At 31.0% G+C, this 23,100-nt stretch overlaps 4 protein-coding genes across 6 annotated transcripts in view; 3 read left to right on the forward strand and 1 right to left on the reverse strand.

Annotated features, from left to right (window-relative positions):
- The first annotated feature begins 2,329 nt into the window (after positions 1–2,329).
- LOC130636405 (beta-1,3-galactosyltransferase 1-like) lies at positions 2,330–4,583 on the forward strand. The gene is made up of 2 exons (XM_057446117.1): positions 2,330–2,416; positions 3,293–4,583. Exon 2 carries the CDS (start codon positions 3,324–3,326, stop codon positions 4,461–4,463), a length of 1,140 nt encoding a protein of 379 aa, XP_057302100.1. The 5' UTR covers positions 2,330–2,416; positions 3,293–3,323; the 3' UTR covers positions 4,464–4,583.
- Positions 4,584–7,341: 2,758 nt separating this feature from the next.
- Positions 7,342–8,580, forward strand: LOC130636979 (beta-1,3-galactosyltransferase 1-like). The gene has a single exon (XM_057446832.1). The coding sequence runs from the start codon at positions 7,342–7,344 to the stop codon at positions 8,431–8,433; it is 1,092 nt and encodes a 363-aa protein (XP_057302815.1). The 3' UTR covers positions 8,434–8,580.
- Positions 8,581–10,801: 2,221 nt separating this feature from the next.
- LOC130636402 (phosphatidylinositol-glycan-specific phospholipase D-like) overlaps positions 10,802–23,100 on the reverse strand; it is a 40,732-nt gene continuing 28,433 nt past the window's right edge. The window contains exons 12-13 of the mRNA XM_057446113.1: positions 11,880–23,031; positions 10,802–11,727 (exon numbers count right to left, since the gene is read on the reverse strand). Of these exons, the coding sequence (XP_057302096.1) occupies positions 22,894–23,031 (138 nt within the window). The 3' untranslated portion in view covers positions 10,802–11,727; positions 11,880–22,893. The remainder of the gene's footprint in view (positions 11,728–11,879; positions 23,032–23,100) is intronic.
- LOC130636406 (beta-1,3-galactosyltransferase 1-like) lies at positions 15,035–20,054 on the forward strand. Of its 3 annotated transcripts, none has more exons than XM_057446118.1 (2): positions 15,035–15,144; positions 18,187–20,054. In XM_057446118.1, exon 2 carries the CDS (start codon positions 18,201–18,203, stop codon positions 19,296–19,298), a length of 1,098 nt encoding a protein of 365 aa, XP_057302101.1. In that variant the 5' UTR covers positions 15,035–15,144; positions 18,187–18,200; the 3' UTR covers positions 19,299–20,054. The 3 variants fall into 3 exon arrangements, with proteins under 3 accessions (XP_057302101.1, XP_057302103.1, XP_057302102.1); XM_057446120.1 differs by having other exon boundaries at positions 15,132–15,272; XM_057446119.1 differs by lacking the exon at positions 15,035–15,144 and adding an exon at positions 15,611–15,749.

Consider the following 23,100-nt stretch of genomic DNA (forward strand, 5'->3'; position numbering starts at 1 on the left):
GAAAGTGTAATTTAGAATCACATGAATCAAATATCAAAGAAATTGAAAAAAAAGGAATGGAAATCGGATTCATCAGATTTCACTTCCACATTAATTGATGCAGGATATAAATATTTTTGACTTTTACTCCACAGAATAGAATTCATTATAAAAATTAAGTTCGACAGTTTAGGATATTTTCACAAGAAATTTTTAGAGTCTTCACAAAAACTTTTAGGATTTAAGATTGTTTAAAAGAATTTTATCCTTTTAGGATCTCTGTTAAAAAAAAAAGAGAAACTTAATCAACATTAAACCTCAGTCAGAACTGTGTATTGCTTATAAAAGAAGTGATTTTTAATAAACAAAGTATTAACAAAGATACACAAACATTTGTTGACAAATAAAATCAGACCACTGTGCAAATTGAGTAGTACAATTGCAGCTTCCATTGATTACATGGACTTTAATTTCACTGGCACACTTTTGGGTTCTTATAACAGGTCATGTATGAACTGAGAAGACATTCATGATACACAGGAAAAAATTTAGCTACTTATAATTTCATCACATTATAAGACACTTATGCACAACTTTAAAAAATGTATTTCGACCAAAATATAGCATCATGCTGTTTATGACTGAATACATTTCAAAGCTAAATTCATCTGTTTTTAATGTGATAAATAAATTATTTCTTTTTTTTTTCATTATCTTTTACCTTCTTCAGTTGAAAGTGTTGATATGTATAACTTATACGAAGTGAATGACTTGTCCGATGGTGAATCGACATTTTTCAATTATTATGTTATGGTATAAAGCAAACAATAATATAAGCTATTGCAATCTTTCTCAAATTAAAATATAGAGAATGCTTGGAGAAGAGGATTTCAATACTAGGCTACATGCCTTTGTTTTATAAGATTAGTAAAAATCAAAACAGGGTGAAATATTCTTATATTTCATCAAATTTCATGCTGAAATTATTCTTAGTATACTCTTATACACATGTGTATGTGTAAGAAGAACTTGGAAACTATGTTTTGTTAGTTGAGATACACAGTTGGAAAAACAAAAAAATCTTGGTAATAAGAAGTCGGTTTATACTCCTTTTCTATGGAAAATCAGGCTGAGGATTATTCCTTTTTGGAGTTATTCCTAGCCTAATATTCATAAAAAGCATGTTCTTTTTAAAAAAAGGGTGTAGTTGTTAGAGCAAAAACATACAACAACTGTATATATGTGTAAATTATGTTTAGATAGCAAAAATATGAGACCTAATCCTTCGTCATCATTATTTTCATTTTCGGCCCAACGTCTGTTTTCCATGTTAGCATGGGTTGGACGGGGTATATTAATGACCTTCTTCCAAACTGATCTAGACCGTGTTAAATCTAAACTTAAATTCTTCTGCATCAAGTTTGTCCTTATTATCTCTTGTCAATTCTTTCTCGGTCTACCTCTGGTCTTTGGTCCAGAAACTATCAAGTCTCTACACTTTCTTACCCAATTATCCTCCTCCATTCTTTCCTAACCAACTCAATCTTCTGACAATGGATTTCATCTTTATTGCTATGGATACTTACCCTGCTTACCTAGCCTGTGTCAACACAAAAGCTGTAACAGGTAGTAAGCAACCTGGTCAACACACACAGCTATGTCGAATTGTCAAATGCAAATAAAACAGAATTTACAGCAGTTTGGCCTTCCTGGATTAATATTAATAATAATAATGTAACAAGTACATTAATAATACTATTTGTAACTGGACATAGCTAGGCATTATAAAATTTCCATGACAAACATTTTTTCTTTGGTCTTTTAACTTATTTCAACATTCCCTTGAGTATGACATGCATAACATGACTCTTCACAAACTTTCAATAACACCAAGAACAACATTGTTTTTGAAGCCTTAAATAACTTGCATTACTGCAGGCCAACTAATTTGAAACTAAGAAACCATGATAGAGTTGTCTATTAGGAACTTATTAAGATACTTAAAACAAACTCTCCTTTGCTTGTCTTAATTTACCATTTGTATAACAAAAGAAACTTTATATTCTAATAATATTAAACAGAGTGGAGAAGTGTATGTATACAAACAAACATTTAATCACAGAACTTAAATTTTAAGATAAACTACAGAGAAGGAGAGTCAAAAAAAAATTAATTTCAAACTTCAAAATAACAATAGTTCTGTAAAATCATTATTATCTACTTATGAAATTCTAAAGCTTAAAAAAACACTCTTTTTTGCATAAGGGAACACTCCTTCACAGAGTATAAACACAATAACAATAGTTCTATAAAATCATTATTATCCACTTATAAACACTAAAGCTTAAAACCCAACTCTTCCTTTTATAAGGGAACACACCTCCATATAATATAAACCTTTACACATTAACAGATAGTTGAATCACAAAACACAAAGGTAGTTGTTATTAGTTATGTGTTATAAAATTAAAAAGGCTCATTATGTAAAACTGATCTCCATTGGGTAATAAAAGAACTTTATAATGCCACTAGTGTATATATTGTCAGCTTAATCATTTCTAATGGTTTAAAATTAAGGGTGATTAAAAAACATAATAAAGCAGAGAGGAAGATTTTCAAGAGAGACATATATATGGATGTTTCCTTATGGCTGTGTTTGTGGAAAATAAAACTGCTTACCACAAGGTTTAGATAAAAAATATCAAGATAACTTAATTTTAATGTGTAGAATGAAGATAATTTTTTTTTTCTCCTGGCCTTGAAATGCTTTTATACTCTTCTCCATTGATTTTTTAATTAATTTTCAACAGTTATCACTTTAAATATAGTACAAAATTTGTTTACCCATCTTAAAAGACACTTTCATTAAAATGTATTAGTGTAAATACAACTTTCTTGTCTAAAGTCTTGTTTACACAGCTTTTGTTTATCACACAACAATAATATGACATGTGGCAGTAAGAGGCATAAGCAATATTGATCAGTGAAATTCTTGCACACTTTTTAGAAAAGTTGTGTTTCTGTATCACTGCTTTTGTTAAAATGTTAATTTTACCTTTCTTGACCTCATTAGACACCGGCCCTTTGGATGCTAGGAGGAAAAGGTTAATTGCTGATCTTTATTGAATAACAAACTTATGGATAGTTTCCTTCCTTTCCTGTAATTTATTATGCCATTAATATTTTGTTGTTTATTATTGTTGATTTTTTAAATGGGCTGCTAATATCAAAATTGTTGTTAGTGGTTTTGTAACAAGGCTGCTACAGGTTTTTTTGAATTACTTGCTTATTTCCTTTTTTGATCTTTTTTTAGTATATCAACATATAATCACCCATTCCACACTATGGTATCAAGCAGAGTTTTTACAGTTTTAGCAATTGGTTTTACAGTGATTTTTATTCTTGTTCTGTTTAATGAATACTACAAAGAACAACGATTACATGCTGGTCGACCAAAAATAAAAAAATCAGAAATTAAGGATACTGATATGAACCCAAAAACGTTACACTCTTTCCTACAAAATATGATGAAACAAATTCAACAGCTTGATTGGCGTTTGAAAGAAGAAGAAGACTTTAAAAAATACAAACAAGCAAGAGATTCTATTGTAAAACTGTTACCTAAATTGACAAATAACACATATGACACAACATTTCACGTCCTAGTTGACACAGTACATAAAAAAATTTACAGCAATAGATATAAGGTTATTATTTTAGTCTCCTCAAACGCACCAAATTTTGAACGGCGGAAAAACATAAGGCGGCTGTGGGGAAATAAAAAACACTGGAAGAGTCATATGTGGGAAGTGTTTTTCGTCACGGGTGGCTCACCTGATGCAAAGGTGATGAGAAAGCTATACAACGAAGCAGAAAAAAAGAAAGACATCATTATAGAAGATGTACCAGAGGATTTTTATAATCTGGCTAAAAAAGTAATGATAGGACTTCAATGGGCACATGTTAACTTCAAATATGATTATATTTTGAAGTGTGATGATGATGTTTTTGTTCATGTTGACAATTTAGTGGATAATTTAAAGAATTACCAAAGAAACACATTTTTTGGTCAATTAATGGAAGGACAACCAGTATTGCGATCAGGACGGTATGGTGTTTCTGAGGAAGAGCATAAAGCATCACAATATGATCCATACTGCTCAGGTGGCGGCTTTACTTTATCCCACGATGTTATAAACAGCATTATACCATTATTTGATTGGGAACGTCCACTAAAAATAGATGACGCTTACATCGGTAAGTTGGTGTATAAATCGGGGACACATGCAAAACACAATGACGGTTTTTATATGTGGAACAATAAATGTGAATACCATGACAACGTGATTGTAACGCATCCGGTAAAGGAACTACCATGCATGAAAGAATTACAAAAAACAGCATTGTCGAAATCGTCATTTTTTAAATCTATCAACCTTGATAGTTTAACTGAGGAAGCTACTGTGGTAAGGCGTAGTTCATAGTTACTAGATGGCTATTTACAGAACAAAAACTTCAGTTGCAAATATTTTTAAACATATGAAATATATATTTTGTTGTATTTATTGTAGTTGATTTTTTAAAAAAAAATATAAAAAATTAGACACACATGTACTAATCATTGGTAAAACTTGTTCTGCAATTATAAAACACCATCATCATCACTCTCTGCTTAAACCTTTTTCCATGATAACATGGGTTGGACTGTTAGTAGTTAGTTTTTCTGAATGCAGGAAATATGTCAGAGTATCTTGCTTATAATAGGCCCATAGTCTCTTTGACTAGGCATAACTTTTGTTAGGCATGTTATTAAGCACTGACATTTTGGAACTTTTTATGAAAAAAAATTTAAGCACTAACCTTGCTCTTATAGATAACTCCTTTGAACAAAGAGGTTTGGCTATTTTTAAAGAGTAACATGGAAAAACTTTATAAACTAAAGCTAGTATTTGCTGATCTAATCATAGCATAATGTGCGTTTGTAGCCCACTAAGCCTGAATTCTTTTATAGATTATAAGAACAATTTTATGTGAGTAAAGAACAAAAAATCCCGAAAAGATATAAATAATTTTCACAACTTTTTGACAGAGAATGCAAATAAGAACATTTGAGGCTGAAAAATTGAAAAAAAAAAAGAATATTTAGTCTGAAGTTTAGACCTTTAAAATATGGATAAAGTTGGTAGAACTAAGTTATTATTATCTATAAAATAACAAATGATTTTAGTGCTTACTCAGTGTTTTTTAAGTATGTCTTAAAAGAATACTTTTAACAAAGTAGGCAAACTACAAAATAAACATTACAAGGAAAATAAAAACCTGATGAAGAAAATACTAGAAATCACTCATAAAAACATGAATCAATGGTACATTGTTTCCTTGTGAGATTTAACTTTATTTTGGAGGTTAATACACTAGCCCTTTTAAGGAGTATGTGGATGGTGGGGGAGGCATCAATAAAGAAAAACGCTTGAAGGAAATTAATAGCCTCTTTAGTACTTAAAGTTGTAGTCTAATGTAAACAAAGTTGTCGGAATGACACTAAATAATTCCACCTAACAAGTTCATTAATTTTATAATACTGCTGTATAACAAACTACATGTCCACTACATAAGAAGTTTATCTAATGTTGTATCTTGTTTGTAAATCATAGGTTACATTGCACTAAGAATACACACTTTTTTAAAATATCAAAATTTTTAATCACGGTGGCTACTATTTTTATTTTATTGTTCTAAACAGTAGGAGTGATAATTTTTAACATAAAACCTCTGATACCTTATCAACATCCTCAAGGATGAGTTAAATCAATTTGTTTCCATCACAAGCGTTCTGATGGTAAAAAATACACTGTTTTCATAACCATGCACACTCATATTTATAGTACATAAATAATACAGAGAGTGTGTCTGTGTTTGTGTGTCTGTAACAGGCAAAGTGGATTTCTTCATTTTGCTTTGATGTTGGCGAAAAATGCATGTCTAATATGTTAAATTTTCTGACGTTACGACGCGACGTCAATAATAATACTTTAAGGTCAATATCTTATATTAAATTAATGAAGCCATTGCAATGCACCTAAAACTTTGAGGCCAAATAACTTGGAAATGAGGTGGTGACGTCAATGATTGTTCACCGCGTGGGTAACTAGGGACCACCTGGGACCAATTTGGGTAAGTTTCCCAAACCTGGGTCCCCTAATCCGTTTCGGAATGAACGTGTTGATGACGTCATCAGAGAACCCTAACAAACCCTAATATTTCTGCAACGGCTCCATATAAAATAAGACGTCTCCTCAGCATAAAAATGTAATTTATTACATAAAAGTTTTTGTCCTGAACACTCCCGTTTCGTTAGAAACCATGCGTAAAATGTTCCACATTTAACTCACACATTAGCAGTATGGTATTATGTTGGTTTATTTTAATTCTTATACAAACAACAAACATGAAGCCTAAGTATTAAGAAAAACAATTGACACCAACCTTGAGAAAAGAAATTTCAAACCTACTGGTGAAGTTTTGACAGATACTTAGAAAGAAATTGTTCTTAACAGCTGAATATATTGTAAATGGCAAGAAGGATTGTGGAGATGTTGATGAAAAGTGGGTCACTATTCACCACAGGATTTCTCAGTACCTGCTACTAGTGCAGTACAGGGACACGTGTTGTGGAAAATTTCAAACAACATAGAAGGCTGTTTCCATGTCGCTCCTACCAGCACCTGTTCCAGTGAGACAAACCACTAATGGACTGATCGTCCCTTAGTTGATGATGCTAAGTCAACCGATCGATTTGTAAACCTGTGGAATGCATAAGCATCCAACAGCTTATGCATTTCCTATGACTTTACATTGGGTTACAAATTAAAAGATTTCCTTTTGTAGAAATGCTTAAAAAAGAAGTACAAATAATAAAGACAATCATTTACTAGTTGGGCTCCAGTAATGTCGAAGTTACCAATTTATATCTTCAGAAAATTATATGGTCAATGCGCAATGAGTATACAGTATGAAGAAAGATATTCAGGTCAGAGGGAATTACCAAGGTAAACAAGACAAGTGAAAAAAATCAAGAAATTTAGCAAGAAAAGAAATAGAGTGCATGAACATACAGAAAATGAGTAATGTACAAGGAAGTATTGCATCTCAATTCATGTGTCTAAAAAAAAGGTTAGAAAATATGCTGCAAGGAGAGCAACAAAAGTTTAACAAATAAGCAATAGAAACTGTACATCATTACATTTCTACTTGTAAAATAGATAAAATTCTTCAAAAAGAAATAACATCACACATAAAAAAATGGTGATCAGATTCACCAGACTTATTTATCTGAAGTTATAATATCGAGACTAAGGACACATGTTGCACATTATCACAACAATGAAGTATACAATTGTGACAATCACTTTAATCTTCACTGCAGCAATCATGTTATATATCTACACCAAGGATGATGTATTGCCTAACAGACATCCAAAGCCTAGGTCATATTCAAATGCTAATGAACAAAACCATAGTTTAGATGCAATATTAAAATATATAAAAAGATTGGTAAACAGAGTAAAACAAATAGAGACAAAAATAGAAGATGTGAATGACTTCAACCAATACAAACAAGATCGTAATTCAATTCTAAAGTTACTCCCCCAGTTAACACCAAACACATATAAAAGTAATTTTCACGTCTTAGTTGATAATTTAAACCGAGATGTTGTTAGTGAGAGGTATAAAGTAATAATTATGGTCTCATCAAACGCTCCCAACTTTAATCGCAGGCAAAATATCAGAGAATTATGGGCAAACAAGAAAAACTGGAAAAACCATATGTGGAAATTATTTTTTGTAACAGGTGGTTCATCAGATAAAGAAACTATGGAAGCACTGTACAATGAGACAAGCAGTTATAAAGATACCATCATAGAAGATATACCAGAAGACTTCTATAATTTAGCAAAGAAAGTCATGATAGGGTTTCAATGGGCACACGTGAACTTCAAATATGATTACATCCTAAAGTGTGATGATGATGTTTTTGTTCATGTTGATAATTTATTAACCAGTCTTAAAGTTTACAAAGAAGGAACATTTTTTGGCCAACAAATGTTTGGCCAACGAGTGGAGAGAGAAGGTAGGTATGGAGTAACGAAAGCAGAACATTTTAATGATACATATGACCCCTACTGTTCTGGTGGCGGTTTTGTGTTGTCTCACGACACTATAAGTAAAATAATACCACTGTTTAATTGGGAAAGACCACTCAGGATTGATGATGCTTACATAGGGGAGTTAGCATTTGCAGCAGGTGTTACAGCTCAGGAGCATGCTGGTTTTGACATGTGGAATACAGCCTGTGAATACAAAGAAGAATTAATTGTATCACATCCTGTAAAAGAAAGAGATTGCATGGAAAAAATGCAGGAAGAAGCAAGGAAAAGTTCTGTTTTAAAATAAATATACTTGTAAAATACCACTTAAATGCACCTAAATGCATTCAGCTTACTGTTTAAAAAAAAAAGTCAACTTTCGTTTAAACGTTTTGTGCTAGCCATAAAGAATAAAAGAAGCAATGCTAAACAAGAACGAAGCATCTTTTCCAAGCTGAGCATTAATAATATCAGAACATTTAACTGAAAGTCTTGTACCTTTAAACATATTCTCAGATAACAATCTTGATCGCTTTTAAATTCTATTGTTTTTTTTGTTTCTCTATATTCGTGAGAACTATTTGTGTCATTGGTTTTGAAAATGTATATAAATCTCTCTCTACCTTTAATAAATAATGTCTTTAAATTTACAAAAAATTGCCCAATTCACACATTCTGTTATTTCACAAGTTATTATTATATAGTAAATTTTACCTACTATATATGAAAATCAATAATTCATTGCAACTGTTACATAAAACTGATATAGCTGAAAAGATACAAAAAATCATTTTGAAATAATTGATGAATACGAAATGAATATTATAACACCATATGAACTCTACATACGTAATAACTGAAAGTAAACTCACAATAAACATAACAGCTGTCAAATGTTGCAAGAATACAAGAAAGCAAGGTAGGGTTAGTTATATGTTGCTACAATGGGGATTTGTAAACCGTATGGTTGAGTTTATATAAAAGAAGTAGAGTACTATTGTTTTGGTAAGAGTGAAGAATTGAATTGCTTTTACACATCTTATGCTTACCTTGTTTACCTTGAGGTAAGAAATTTTTGCAGAATTAATTTTTTTGCTACTAAAAGATTTGCATATGCCATATGTAGAACTTATTTTTGTGACTGGAAGCTCTCAAGAAAAAATACGGAACTGATGTTTGCAATTGGAACGATTTTTTTATTAAAAATTTTTGCAAGTAAAATAATAACAAGAAATTTTTTTTTAAAAAAAACATGAATTATAATGACAACAAAAATAAAAGAAGAATTAAATATAGCATAAATTGCATTCTTGAAACGACATTGTCTTACACATCATCTTTAAGAATTTAAAATATTTTTATGATTCAATAGCTTTCAAAACACTTGTAATTCATAAATTTTGACCTACTTTTGGAGAAAACTTAATTTTGCAAATAAGGGTCTAACAACGCAAAAAGATCTGCAAAATTTAGTTCCACAAAAATTTTTTTCCTTTGGATAATAAATGCAGGTATTTCTGCAAAAAACAAAACAAAAAATTTTTGTAAATATATATACAAATTTTTCGTGATAAAAACATTTTCATAATGATCGTCTATTTTTGCAAAAAAAAAACTGCACGGAATATTCCATTTTGCTGTAATTCAAAATGTGTTATTAAAAAATTGTCAAAAATCTAGTTGTTAGCTGTCAAATGACACTACTCTCAGCACTTCGCTTAGAGGTGGACAACATGCATTATAATAGAGATCATTCATTACAAAACTTTTATGTAAAGCTTTCTGTTTACTTATTTTAATTTTAATCTTGGCTTTGAAAGTTTCTTGTAAACTGTTTAACCATATATTTGTAGTCACATGACACAATTCTGTTCAGTGCAAAACACGACTAACAACTTTTACTTAAAACTTAAAGGTTATCTCCCGCGAAAAATAAAGTTAATTGCATATGAAAGAGCTTGAAAGGTTATCCAGGAATTTAAATATTTTTTTTAAAATCCTTGATTGGTTCTTTAGAATTTGAACTAAGAAAATTTACTAATTATGCATGATGTCATGAGTATTCTCTGCAAGGGGGTTAATTCAACATTTTTGACAAGCCATAGAAAGTTAAAAATGTTTTCTGGCTGTTCACTTTGACAGGTTTTAAACATTTTACATAAATTTTATTGTTACCATAATTATCCTCAATGCATATTCATGACGTCATAATTTCACATAATTAGCGCAACTTTTAAGACAAATATCTGGAGAACGAATAAAGATTTTTCAAAAAAATAAAAAGATTTTTAGAGAACTTTTAAAGAACTTTTATATGAGCTCAACTTGATTTTTCGCGAGAGGTAAACTGTAAGATCATACTCACACTAATATACGACAGAAATATAAAACAAAAGGTATGGCACAAACTCGACAGAAATGTACCACAATTCTTCATGTGATAATATGAAAAAGGCAGGATAATTTTTCAAACCCTACCCTAATATTAGAGAGGCATTATTATTAATCCAAAAGAGTAAAAACATTACTTTTGTGGTGGTTAGACCTTTGGTCAGAACTCACATAAAATAAACAAGGAAAGAATTTCGCAAGAAAGTAACAGCATAATAGAAACTTTAAAAAGTGTTCAGTCAAATCTGAAATTAAACAACTTTCACCTTGAGTTAACAGACAGATAAAAGCATCAATTCTATACCACTCTCAAACAACCCCCTCCTTATTGAGTTAAATCAGTTCCTATAATTGAAAAACATTATTCGTAGAAATAAAAATACAAAAGAAGACATTTGAATTACAAGCATTACAATAGATGATAAACAAGACATTGAGTTTTACCGCCATAACAAACATAGTACAGCTAGCAGCTTTTCAGAAAAAATTTATTTTTAAGAAAGAAAAAAATATTTGCAAAACTGACTTGCTTTTAATTTTTTACATATGTAAAAACATTATTTTTAGAACTCATTTTCTTCTTTGAAACAAAAAAATATACACATCTTCAGCATAACATAGTAAATAATTGTCTTAAAAGTTTGTAAGATTAAAATATATCGAGATTAAAGAGAGAAAAAAATATAACGCCCTAAATTGGACCTAAAAGTTCTCTTTTGAATATATAAAATGTTTTGGCCAGGTAGGTTTACTCATTCTTATTCTTTTTTATTTCTCTTTGTACTTAATTTAATTCTTTGTTATTTTCTTACTAGTTCATTTATTATTTATGTTATTAATATTTTTAAAAACTTAATAAATCAAAAAGCTATATCTTATGGACGTAAAATGAATATTGGATAAATTTTCCACAGCTTTTCATCACTATCACAAAAATATAATTCTGTGAAAGTTCAATCAATTCGCAATTACAAAAAAACATTACAAGTGCACAATGAAGAAAATAGTTATTTTGCTCAATTTCTTTATTATTATTATATATTACATTATCTTAAATACACTCTAACCTACAGCAAAAACTGTTCCAGTAAAAAAAATACCAGGAAAACATAAATAAAAATAAAGTTAAAAAAAAGGGTTAAATAATTTTTTTTTAAGGTTTTTTACCCAATCACCTAGTCTGTACAAGTCCTGACAACACGGACGTATTCTAAAACATAAAACAAAAACAAATTTAGAAGTTAAATTGTAACAAACGTGTTTCACAAAAATGTACACCTATAACAATCTGCTTCTGCATCCTTATGTTTGCATTGTATAGAGCTGACAACATTAATAAAAATTAATAAAAAGATAACAAACTTAAGTTCTTCCAATGGTTTCAAGCCATTTTCATCAATTCCACTAGCACCACACATTCCAAAAACGTTAGTTTGTGGACAACTTTTTAAAATAGCTATAAGATAAACTAAGAAAAAAAAATCACAGCTGCAGTACTGTACCACAACAAAACATGGAAAAATTAAATTATTTATTATTTCAAGTTTTTTTGCTTGCAGCCTCATGTATTGTATAATATAGAATTTTTACATGAAAGAATATGGGAGTTGAACTTGAAGATATCTGTTATATGATAATAACACATAGGTTCTTAATGCAAAATTATTATTATTATTAATATTATCATTTTTATTATTATTGTTGTTGTTGTTGCTGTTGTTTTTATTGTTGCTGCTGATGTTGTTATTGACCTGTTGAAGTCACATTACTATTATTATTAATATTATTATTATTATTATTATTGAAATTATATATGGTACTGCTCTCAACGAGGGTCCTTTGAAAAGGGTCCTAGTGCATTTAAAGCCCCTATTTAGGCTAAGAAAGTAATGCTAACACAGCAATCGCTTAACTGGAAAACCGCCTATGATATCAATCCTATTTCCATACTGAGCGCTAAGCAGAAAGGATAGATTCTCACTTTTATAGTCTCTGACTAACTGAAACAGTGTTTGAACCCAAGACCTCTCACACTGGAAGCAAACGTTGTACCATAAGACTTAAGTCAGTTAATGTGTACAAATGAGAAAATAAAAGGATCTCAAAAGTGAAGTACCCCACTGATTCAACTTGATACTCCTTGAGATTTCTTCCATTAGTTTCGCAGGAACTTCAATAAAAATATTTGAAATGTTTTTAACAAAAAGAAACCTGGACGCTAAAAGGGTAGTACGCAAGTGCAAAGAAGTTGTCATTAGAACATAATACTTTATATGTTGTAGAAAAAACAGAATGTTGACTGAACCTGAAGTAATATCTTACACTCATTAAATTTTTTCTTATTATGCAGGTTTCTAATTGTAATCAGGTTTTATTTTAATTTTTATATTAGAGAACTTTAACGTTAAAAAAAATTATTCATATCATCAACATTAAATTAGCTTCCAATACAATTATTTATCCCTCCTATAACTCTACATGATAAATAAGGTTTATAGTATACACAGTATTTATAATATATATATATATTCAATACAGATGCGTAATGCTATCCTCAAAACAGTGCTCGACTAATATATATATATATATATTTAAAAGAAACTTTTTTTGGTTTATATATATTTTGGCTTCAAACCTGTTTTTGTATTACTAATAAAGGCTTGAAGCCAAAATATATATAAATAAAAAAATGTGTTTTTTTTAAAATATTTATATATACAAACATGGCTAGTATATATATAGTATATGGTATAGTATAGTATAGTATAGTATACTATAGTATACTATATTATATAGTACATATAGTATATGGTATATACTATATCATATATAGTATAAACTATACTTCATATACTATACTATATACTATATACACTATATACTATATTTATGTATATACAGTATCGTATAAAATAAAAAATAAGGTTTTTCTCCCTATAAATTACCAACAGCTGATTGGAGAAAGCAACTGATGTTATAAAATAAAGCACAAAAGACGACTAAATTTTAAAACTGAATGTTAAAAATAAAAATGAAACAAATATCTAACAACACATGAAGTTGATTTATTTTTCGACAGTGTGGAGGAGGTCAATTTATTTTTCGGCAGTGTGGTGGAGAACATGGAAGGCGAGATCTCTAAAAATATTAGAAATGAGACACTGCTAATAAGACTCCAGGATACGCTTATAAATTTATGAAACATTTTCCTGCTGAACTTGACTAATTTTGTTTATTTGTTTGCATGCTTGTTTGTTGGTTGGTTGGTTGTTGGGGTAACAGGTCCAGGGGTACAGAAGGGGTGTACGTAAATTTTTATTGAACACACCAGGGTAATGTACACACGTCCATTTAAGATATTCTCAAATTACTTTCGTTACGTTTAATAATAGTGGCATATTAAACGCAATAGAATATTTTTATATTTTTTTCATACATCAAGTTGTCATGGGCAGTACAAAAGTGCGCTGGTTAAACCACGCCTTCCTAAATTATCATCCAGTCTACTAATATATTCAATAAGCCTCTTGGCTTTCACTGGTTGCCGTAACCCTATCAGCGCGCAGCTTTGAAGATGAGTATATTCGCAGGTATATTTAAAAGGATTATTTTGTAGTTTTAACATGAAGTAAAAAATGCAGCGTGCTATTCGCAAGTTTTATAATATTGTCGATGCCTGGAAAAAGTTAGTTATTGTTGCGGCAACCTTCAACAAAACGAAATATTTGTATGTTTATGGAATTAACAGCTTTGCAAAGATAAACCATCTATGTAACTTCACTTCCCACTTAGTTTAAAATGTAAACAAAGTCTAGCATGTACATTTTGTTCATTGCGCGTGTGGCCTTGTGGTTATAGAGTTCGTTTCGTAATCACAACGTCCGTGGTTCGGTCCACAGCGCGGGCATGTTTAGCAAGTTTCTTTACCACAGCTACAGGTCAACCCATGCCATGTGAGAAAAATTGAATAGGCGATGCCGGTATACATAATGTATACATTCAGAACATAGGGCCCACATTGATAACAACAGTGTTTCCAACACTGAAGTGGCTATATCCTGTATAAGTATTCGGAATAATAATAAAGCCAGCCTTTGGGGGAAGTCCCGCGAGAGATTCAAAACACGCCACGTGTCATCTCATTTTTGCACGTCCATATCTCCAACATCACACATATAAATTAAATTAAAGCGCCTGTTTAGCAAACTAGACATCTTTGCTTCAGTCAGGCGAACGAAAAATTCCTTGCTTATTCAAAAAACAAACAAACAAACTAAAAAAAATGTACAACATAAATTTTCTGCAGCTTGAATTGCTAAAATATTTAAAAAATTACGTAACATCAGGAAATAACCATTTTACATTTAAAGACGTCAGAGACAATAACCCTCTCTCTCTTTCTATGTATATTTATACATATCTGAGTGCATGAAAAATTGGATCATCGTTATATGCAATTATAGTAGCCATTGAACTCTATGCAGAAAAGATAAAGACAGTAATTAAAAATAATAGCCGTACAGCATTAATGACCGTCATTTATGTTTGAAACTTTTTACAATTGTTTGTAGGTTTGTTCGTGTTAGTTCAAGGAAGTTTAGAAAGTGAAAAAAATTTGGAAGTACAGGTAGATATAAATATTCAAATGTACATGACAGCGTTAGTGTCTGGAATGGTACACCTTACCTTCGCGTGTTTTATTGGAATTTTTAACTGAAGATTTATTTTATAAGACGACACTGCAGAAAGAAAAAAGTATTTTTTTTTTTTTTTTAGCGATAGTTCATTTCAAAAATTGATTTTGATCAATACGAAGCGTTGAATTTTTTCTTTTCGAGTGTTTACATGACTGGCCTCACAAATATCAAGGGATATACCCTGTCTATTATTTCCAAGAGGGGACATGGCTTAGATGGAGAGTCCTAGAAAGCTACGCAGACCCAATTAGGGCCCGCGCTCTACTAGACAATTGCAGTTGTTTTACCGCGAAAAAAGTAAACATTCAAAAAGGTGTATTTTCACTGTGGTTTGAGCATAAATTGGAAAAAAGGGAAGTTAAAAGTTTGTTTGTTTTTAGAACGCGTTTTGCTGATTAAAAATTTATACCGTTGACCTGCAAGACAGTGGTTTATTTTAATTCTTTCTCCTATTTCGCTCTCAAACATAGATGATTCCTGTTTTTCATTTGGAGAACTTTACGAAATCTAAAACATACAGAATGTTTTAAAAAAGGTAATTGTTTTAACAGCTTCACATCTCTGATGATACACCATGATAAGAGTAAAACAAAACAAAACCGATACTTAGATTTTCATCTTAATTTGACAGTTCTGGAAACTTTCCAACAAAGACAGGGATTCCTGCATCGAAAATGATATTTTTTATGTTATAGAGGATTAAAAGTTTGGTGATATCTTGACATAAGTGGAGTGTTGTTTAAGAATGATTTTATCTTTAATTATGACATCATAAGTTCAAGAATTTTTTGAATAATTTAGGAAAGAAAAAATTCCAAAGGATTGGATAAACAACGTCTTATGCTTGAAGACTCTTCATTTGTAAAAATTAAAATTTTCGATTTTCTCTTTCTCTTTTTTATATAATAAGATTAATTTGGGATAAAAAAAATCGGAAAAAAATTAATGGCGAAATTACCATTATTTATTCTCTGATTAAAATCCTAAAATAATTCCGCGTTGTTTTTTTATGTAAACACTCGAATTAAGTCTTCAATGTTCTTAACTTTTTTTAATTTGAAGCCTCGAATTGTTCTTAAGGATACGGTAACCCCTTCAGGGCCATTTTTTTTTAAAAAAATATTTTTTTAATTTTGATTCTTTGGCATAATTTCCTGATATTTTTTAAAAAAGAATCAAAAATATTTATTGTTAAGAGGGATAAAATGAAGAAAAATCTTTTTTATCTTTTAGTGTTTTCAATAGTGTGCTCAAAGTTTAAAATTCCTTTAATACATTTAATCTGTATAATAATTAAAGAGAGTTATGCAGAACGAATAAAAAATTGCATCCGTACATATAACATAGGATACATTTAAACTTTAATAATCTATACATATATATTATTATTTATCATCTATACCTTTTTAATTTATTTCTTTATTTTTTACGTTTTGATCCTGTTATGTTATGTTATCCTGTTGTGTGCTGAACAATAACTAGACCCAAAGTTCTGCGAAAATCTTTTACCTTTAATTTTAAATAAAATATTCATGACTAATTAATTATTCATAACGTTTAAGTGGGTGTAACCATGATTCTTGCAGGTAAAAGCAAAGGTCTTTGATTTGCTTTTTCTCGAAATAAAATTTTCAGTCGTAACGGTATATATTTTTGTCGAACACTACCCTCCATCTTGTCGAAATTGTACGAAAACAATTTTGTTGCGACAATTATATCTTTGGCTATAAAACTTTGTTTTTTTTAACGCAGAAAGTGAGGAAATATCAAGTTATTGATCTATCATGCTTAAAAATAGATAAATCTGTCATAAAATATGCTATATTATGTAAATATGCTATATTTTTGGAACCACGTGTTGTTTGGTATTTTTTTTAAGAACAAAAACTTTACTGAGGGGAGTGTTCGACAAAATGAACTAGAAGGGTGAATTTTTGTATATAATTTTTTTTTCTACTTTTTGGAATTTTTTTATGAAAATATTTTATCATCATTCTAGAGATAATTTATTCGGCTTTCAGAATATATATATTTGCTAGGGTTAATATAGCGAGCAGAGGGGATATTTTAAATATACTGAGTATGTGTCTCAGGGGGTTACCGTATCCTTAAATTGTTTTTAATTTTTTTTTCTTATTTGTCATTTTTAAAATTGAAAGGAGCATTTTAGTACTTCTTGCTATTGACAAAAGAAAACGTATGCTCTATATAGTCTGGTTTTGTTAAAACAAATAAAGAAAAATTCCCCTATCGTTTTTTTTTGTTAATTCCAAATCACTAAACTGTAGGGTTCTGGAAAATATGGATTTAAAAAATCACAATTCTTAGATTTATGCTATTTTCAACAAAAAGTTAAAACAGAAATAGGTAGTTCATTGCGCTTTGACACGCTCTATAAACAAAAGCTCGAAAGAAATAAACTTTATTTGTATACCTGTAAGGCATTATTTTGTTGTGTCTACACTCATGCTGTTTTTTATATCCTAATCGCGGCTTTTGTATAGCATAATTTTTATTATGTAATTAGCGAACTATTTATTTAAACAGTGTAGTTATAGGCTGAAACGAAACTAAATGTTATCAAGAATCAAAAATAACGCACGTTTTTAACAAGCTAGCTAATGTTTTCAGTATAAACAAACATTTTACAGAGCTTTTTAAAAACATGACATTTTATTATTTACACATTTGGAGTAAATTGGAAGTTTATATTTGGGAGATAGTTGTAAAATCTGTGAGGCGTGACGAGTTAACATAAATGGGTCGTTTATCGAGACACAGGGATGAAAATACAAGTTTTAGTTATCAAAGAATTATCCGATTGAGAAAAATAGTTTTTAAATTCTAGCTTTAAAATAACACAGATACTACATAAAATGCTGAAGCAGATGTTGAAATTTTTCTGTAGCTGCTTCGCTGTTTGTTTATTTGATTTTACAGTTTTAGTTCAATGTTTATATTTTTTATTTTAGCAAGCCGAACAATCATGAACAAAAAAGTCTTGTTGTTAGCACCATGCGTGCTCTTTGGACTGACCATTATTGCTTCATACTTTTCCACGAGACGGAACATACAGTTTATTCCGGCGCAATACACCGGATCCGGCGTTTCGTTGGAAGAAATCATGGACAAGTTAAACGATATTAAACGCACAATCACCAATCATCAGTCTTACGTCGATTACAAGGCGTACCGAGAGAAACTGAATTCTCTTTTACCAAAAATTGTGAAGGGCGATGCGAGCAAATTAAATTCGCACTTATTGTTAGATTTTATCGAAAAAACCGGCGAACAATACCGGGTAATCATACTCGTGTCGTCGAACGCTCCACACGATTGGCGGAGAAATGCAATCCGTGCCAAGTGGGGTAACGCATCAATGTGGGCGACCACTAAGAAGTGGCGGGTAATATTCGTCACGGGTGGAACCGAGGACAAAAAAATAGCAGAAAAACTTCACAACGAAGCGATGATTTACAAAGATTTAATTATGGAAGATGTAGTCGAAAGTTTTTATAAGCTCTCCATGAAAGTTATGATCGGTTTACAATGGACGCATACTAACTTTAACTACGACTTCATACTAAAATGCGACGATGATATTTTCATTCAAATCGATCGATTAATGGTCTCTTTAGATCGCAACAACGACAAGGGATACTTCGGGCAAGTCATGGGCAAACAACCCGTCATGAGAAAAGGCCGATACGGGCTAACTGCAGAGGAACATGCGAACGATTACTTCGATCCTTATTGCTCGGGCGGTGCCTTTTTAATATCATACGGTACAGTGAATAAAATAATTCCTTATTTCGATTGGGAAAAGCCACTAAAAATAGACGATGCTTATATAGGGCACCTTGTACACAAGGCAGGTGTACCAGCCGATCGCGAGAAGGGCTTCCACATGTGGAACCGATGGTGCGAGTATACAGACGATCTTATTATTTCACACCCAGTAAAAAAACAAGACTGTATGCAGTTTCTAGTAAACAGAGCTATGATTGATAACAATAAATTAAAAAACGAAACCCTACGTACACAAAGGTACGCGTACACTGAAGAAGAGCGAAAACATCTATAACATAAGCATCGTAGGATAGGTTTTAAATATCATAGACCATGTTTCCACTAACGGATGGTTTCGTACCGAATCAATTTACGGATAGGCCTCTGTTTCTATTGGGACGAATTGTGCCGAATCAATATACGTATCGGATAGCTACTGGACCGGGCTGCTTTCAAAAGTGATACGTCTCGTATCGGATAGCTTCTTTCGTATTCTGTACATTTCATATTATTAAGTGATTGACGTTATGTTTCAAAAGGCTATTAATTCGGCATGGTTCGTATGTGCTTCGATTGTACCGGATCATAAATTGATCACACAGAAATTTTATATCAAAAACCAAAAAACATTTTGTAATTAGCAATGCCCTCAGCTTCTATGTTATCGCTGGGCATGTCATTTTTTTTCATTAAGAGATATACTAAGTTTAACCTGGGATGGTTTTCTAGATTTTGCGAAAAGTTTTATGTTATATGCTTTTCAGAAAGAGTCTCGTCAATCTAAAAGTTTGCTTTTTTTAAAAAAATTTTTCAATAATTTATCAGTTAGCAGTGCTTAGAGATAAACTTCGTGCTTTTTAAAATTATTTTTATTAAAAAATTTTAATATAAAAAAGGTACGTTTTCCAACATGTACCTCGTTTACCCTTTTCTTTTGTTTCTTTTAACTCCGCAGACAGAGAAACCGGTGCAAAAAAGGGATTTATTCATAATAATATGTTAATGTATTGGAAATTAGTTTAATAACAAGAATAATAATTTCATTAAATAACAGGAAGTGAAACACCCCTATCAATAATTTTAGTATGCTAATGAAGTTTTGTCCACCCAATTAAAACAATTGAACGAATTAGAAAGCCAGCAATGCTAGTCTATTCGAGAACATAGGTAAAATAGAAGAATGACAGGGGTTACCAAATTCTAGGAAGTTTTACAATTAGGGGGTGGGTCTTTAACGACATACTACATTTATAGAACTTGGAGTGAGATTCGAACCGGCGACCTCGTGATTGAAAGTTTAATTCCCTACCACTACACTATCGTTGTTACAGCACATAATGTCAGATTTTTAATAAAACCAAAAATTACCAGCTAGTTTTGCACCCAACTCGCTACACACAGTAGACAACGTGATGTTATTTCATTTAATCCTTGTCAATAGGGTAGGAATGGATACGATGGGTTCTTAGTAGGAATAAATGACGTAACTGGTGTGAAAATTCTCACCAATTAGGTGGAGAACAAGCTTTAGAGGTCTGCAAAGGAATAGAATGGTAAACCAGCATTTTAAAAACTAAAAAAGACAATATTACGTAACTTGCGTAACAATTAAAAGTCAACACAAACAAATTTTTCTCACATCATTAAATTAAAGTTAATATATCCGCACAAATAGACAGAAAAACAAAGTGTTGTGAAGAGATAAATAAACAAATCACCTAATAATTGGTCTTAAATATAACTTCACTGTGACTTGACAGCATGGTAGCCACACAGTCATTTTTTGTTAAAAAGGCACCCCGTAAAATACTGAACTAACAGATCACCTAAGTAAATAGGTTAAGCTAGGCAAAAAAATTACCAAATCTCACACCAAGAGGCCTTCCACGTTCCCTTTATCTAAAATTATGACCAAAATTAAGATTATTATACATATAAGAAATATAAAAGTAGTATGTTTTAAATACGAAGCCTTAGTTCTGGCCAAAATACCGTATCTTCTTTATTTTTTCCGCTTCTCGAATCTTTCACTCTCTAAGTCTGCCTATGTGACATGGGAATTGCGCCTAACACACTCCCACGTCTCTACTAAACCCGCATTTTGTTCTGCGGTTGAGACGCTAATCTCACAGCGGGACTAATATTAGCCAAAATTTATCAAACTGAATCAACAATAAGTAGTTAGTAGTATCATTGCCTTATTATCATTGCGACAGCACAGTAAGCAAATCCTGTAGCAACCGGGGGTATAAAAGGGGGGAGGGGATATTCCAAATAATTGTGAAAGAACAATTCTTTTGAATACCAAAAGCAACAATTATATTTTATAATACACAAATTGCAACATTTTTAGATGGTCTAAACAGTACATGTTGCAAGACCTACTACACGTTGGGACCAACCGATCCCTCTATCACTTCCTTCCTGCTTTCCTCCCTCCTCCTACCCAAAACTGTAATGGTTCGTTATGTTTCAAGTTCTCTTCAGTGTGTAATACTACCTTCACAGAATTAAGCTGCAACATGTCTTCCAGGAAATCTTAAAAACTTACCTTCCGAAAAAGAACAAGTTGATTTCATATGAAAGAACTTAAGTAGTGGTATAAAAATCTTTTTATTTTTTTGAAAAATTAAAAAAAAAAAGGGTCCAACAAGGTTTCTTAGCGGGAGGTAAGCCTTAAGCTTTACGCTTTGCAGATTTGAAGAAGATTACAAAAAATCAGTGATAAAAATTGAGGGATATTTTTACGCTAATTTTACATATCAACATTAATTTACAACGTGAATATTATACTGAGAATACCGTAAATGACAGATTTAGCGCTCCGTGGTCAATTAGCGCCCCTGCTCTAACAAGTCCCCCCCCCTCTTTATTTTCATAAAAGTTATGAGAATAAAGTTTAAAAAATTTGTATTTCTGAAAAAAAAATTAATAAGCGCCCCTGCTGAATTAACCGCCCCTGTCCAATAAGCGCCCCCTGTCAAGATGAAATTTTTAAATAAGCGCCCCAGGCGCTTAATCCGTTATTTACGGTATGTTTTCAAAAATATTTACAACATTCATTTCATAATTGAAATAGTATATTCCATTATTTAATCGGTGATAATTTTTATATACATAAAAAAATTACAAAAAATTCTTCATAGTTACATAAACTTACATAAAAAAGAATTACGCTCAGAATTTTAAACGCCAACCTTGATTTAACGCCTCCTCCTTTAACGATTGTTTTTAATAAACGCCCCAACCCGTCAATTTTCACATAGAAATCATCATTAAAAATCGCAAAATTTAATAAACGCCCTAAGTGTTTATCAGAAGCATTATGTTACGCCCTTCTCAAATCGCTTATGTTGACGCGCCAAATTTGACAGTTTAAGGATACACGAAACACTTCTTACCAGTGTTAAGAAGACTGTTTGCATTTTCGAAATGCGAAAAAAAATGAATATAAAAGTATATATTTTTTAAAAGCCAGATAAATTTGGTAAAAATATGGATTTAAGTGTTTCAGGTATCCTTAATAGCATCCAATTCCACGCAAACACATTCTTGACAGCAATCCAAAATTTTGCAAAAATACAGACTCAGATTTTTTTCCTTTGACTAGTAAAAGAAAAAGGTCGTTTTGTGATAGTATATATATATGCTCCGTATTTAAACAAATATTTATATTAACATTTACGTTTTCTAAAAACGTGTAAAAAAATTGCAACAGCGAAACAAAAAAATTTGTAATTTGTTATAAAATATATAGCGTGTTCTCAAAAAAAAAATAAAATAAAAATAAACAAACAAACAAATAAACAAAAAAATAGTAGACTTACCTTGCGTTGTTTTATGATTAAAAAAAAATTAAAGTGGTTGCATTCTTACTCACAAGCTGCATCTTATTCGTTGATGTCAAATGTGTAAACTGAACCACCTTGAAACGAACCGTGTGAACTTTTAGGAGCAGAAATGACAAGTGTTGAACCATGTGCTTCATCTGTTATGACTTCAACAGCAGAACCAAACATAGCATGGGGCTGCACAGAAAATAATTAAACAAAACAGTACAAGTAATAATTCACCAACCAACAAATCATAAAATCCTT

The sequence above is a fragment of the Hydractinia symbiolongicarpus genome, chromosome 3 (genome assembly GCF_029227915.1).
Source record: "Hydractinia symbiolongicarpus strain clone_291-10 chromosome 3, HSymV2.1, whole genome shotgun sequence".
Taxonomy (NCBI): Eukaryota; Metazoa; Cnidaria; class Hydrozoa; order Anthoathecata; family Hydractiniidae; genus Hydractinia; species Hydractinia symbiolongicarpus.

Bases quoted from the DNA above. Each gene is read 5' to 3' on its own strand.
- LOC130636406 (XM_057446118.1), top strand. From the start codon at position 18,201: ATGAACAAAAAAGTCTTGTTGTTAGCACCATGCGTGCTCTTTGGACTG.
- LOC130636979 (XM_057446832.1), top strand. From the start codon at position 7,342: ATGTTGCACATTATCACAACAATGAAGTATACAATTGTGACAATCACT.
- LOC130636405 (XM_057446117.1), top strand. From the start codon at position 3,324: ATGGTATCAAGCAGAGTTTTTACAGTTTTAGCAATTGGTTTTACAGTG.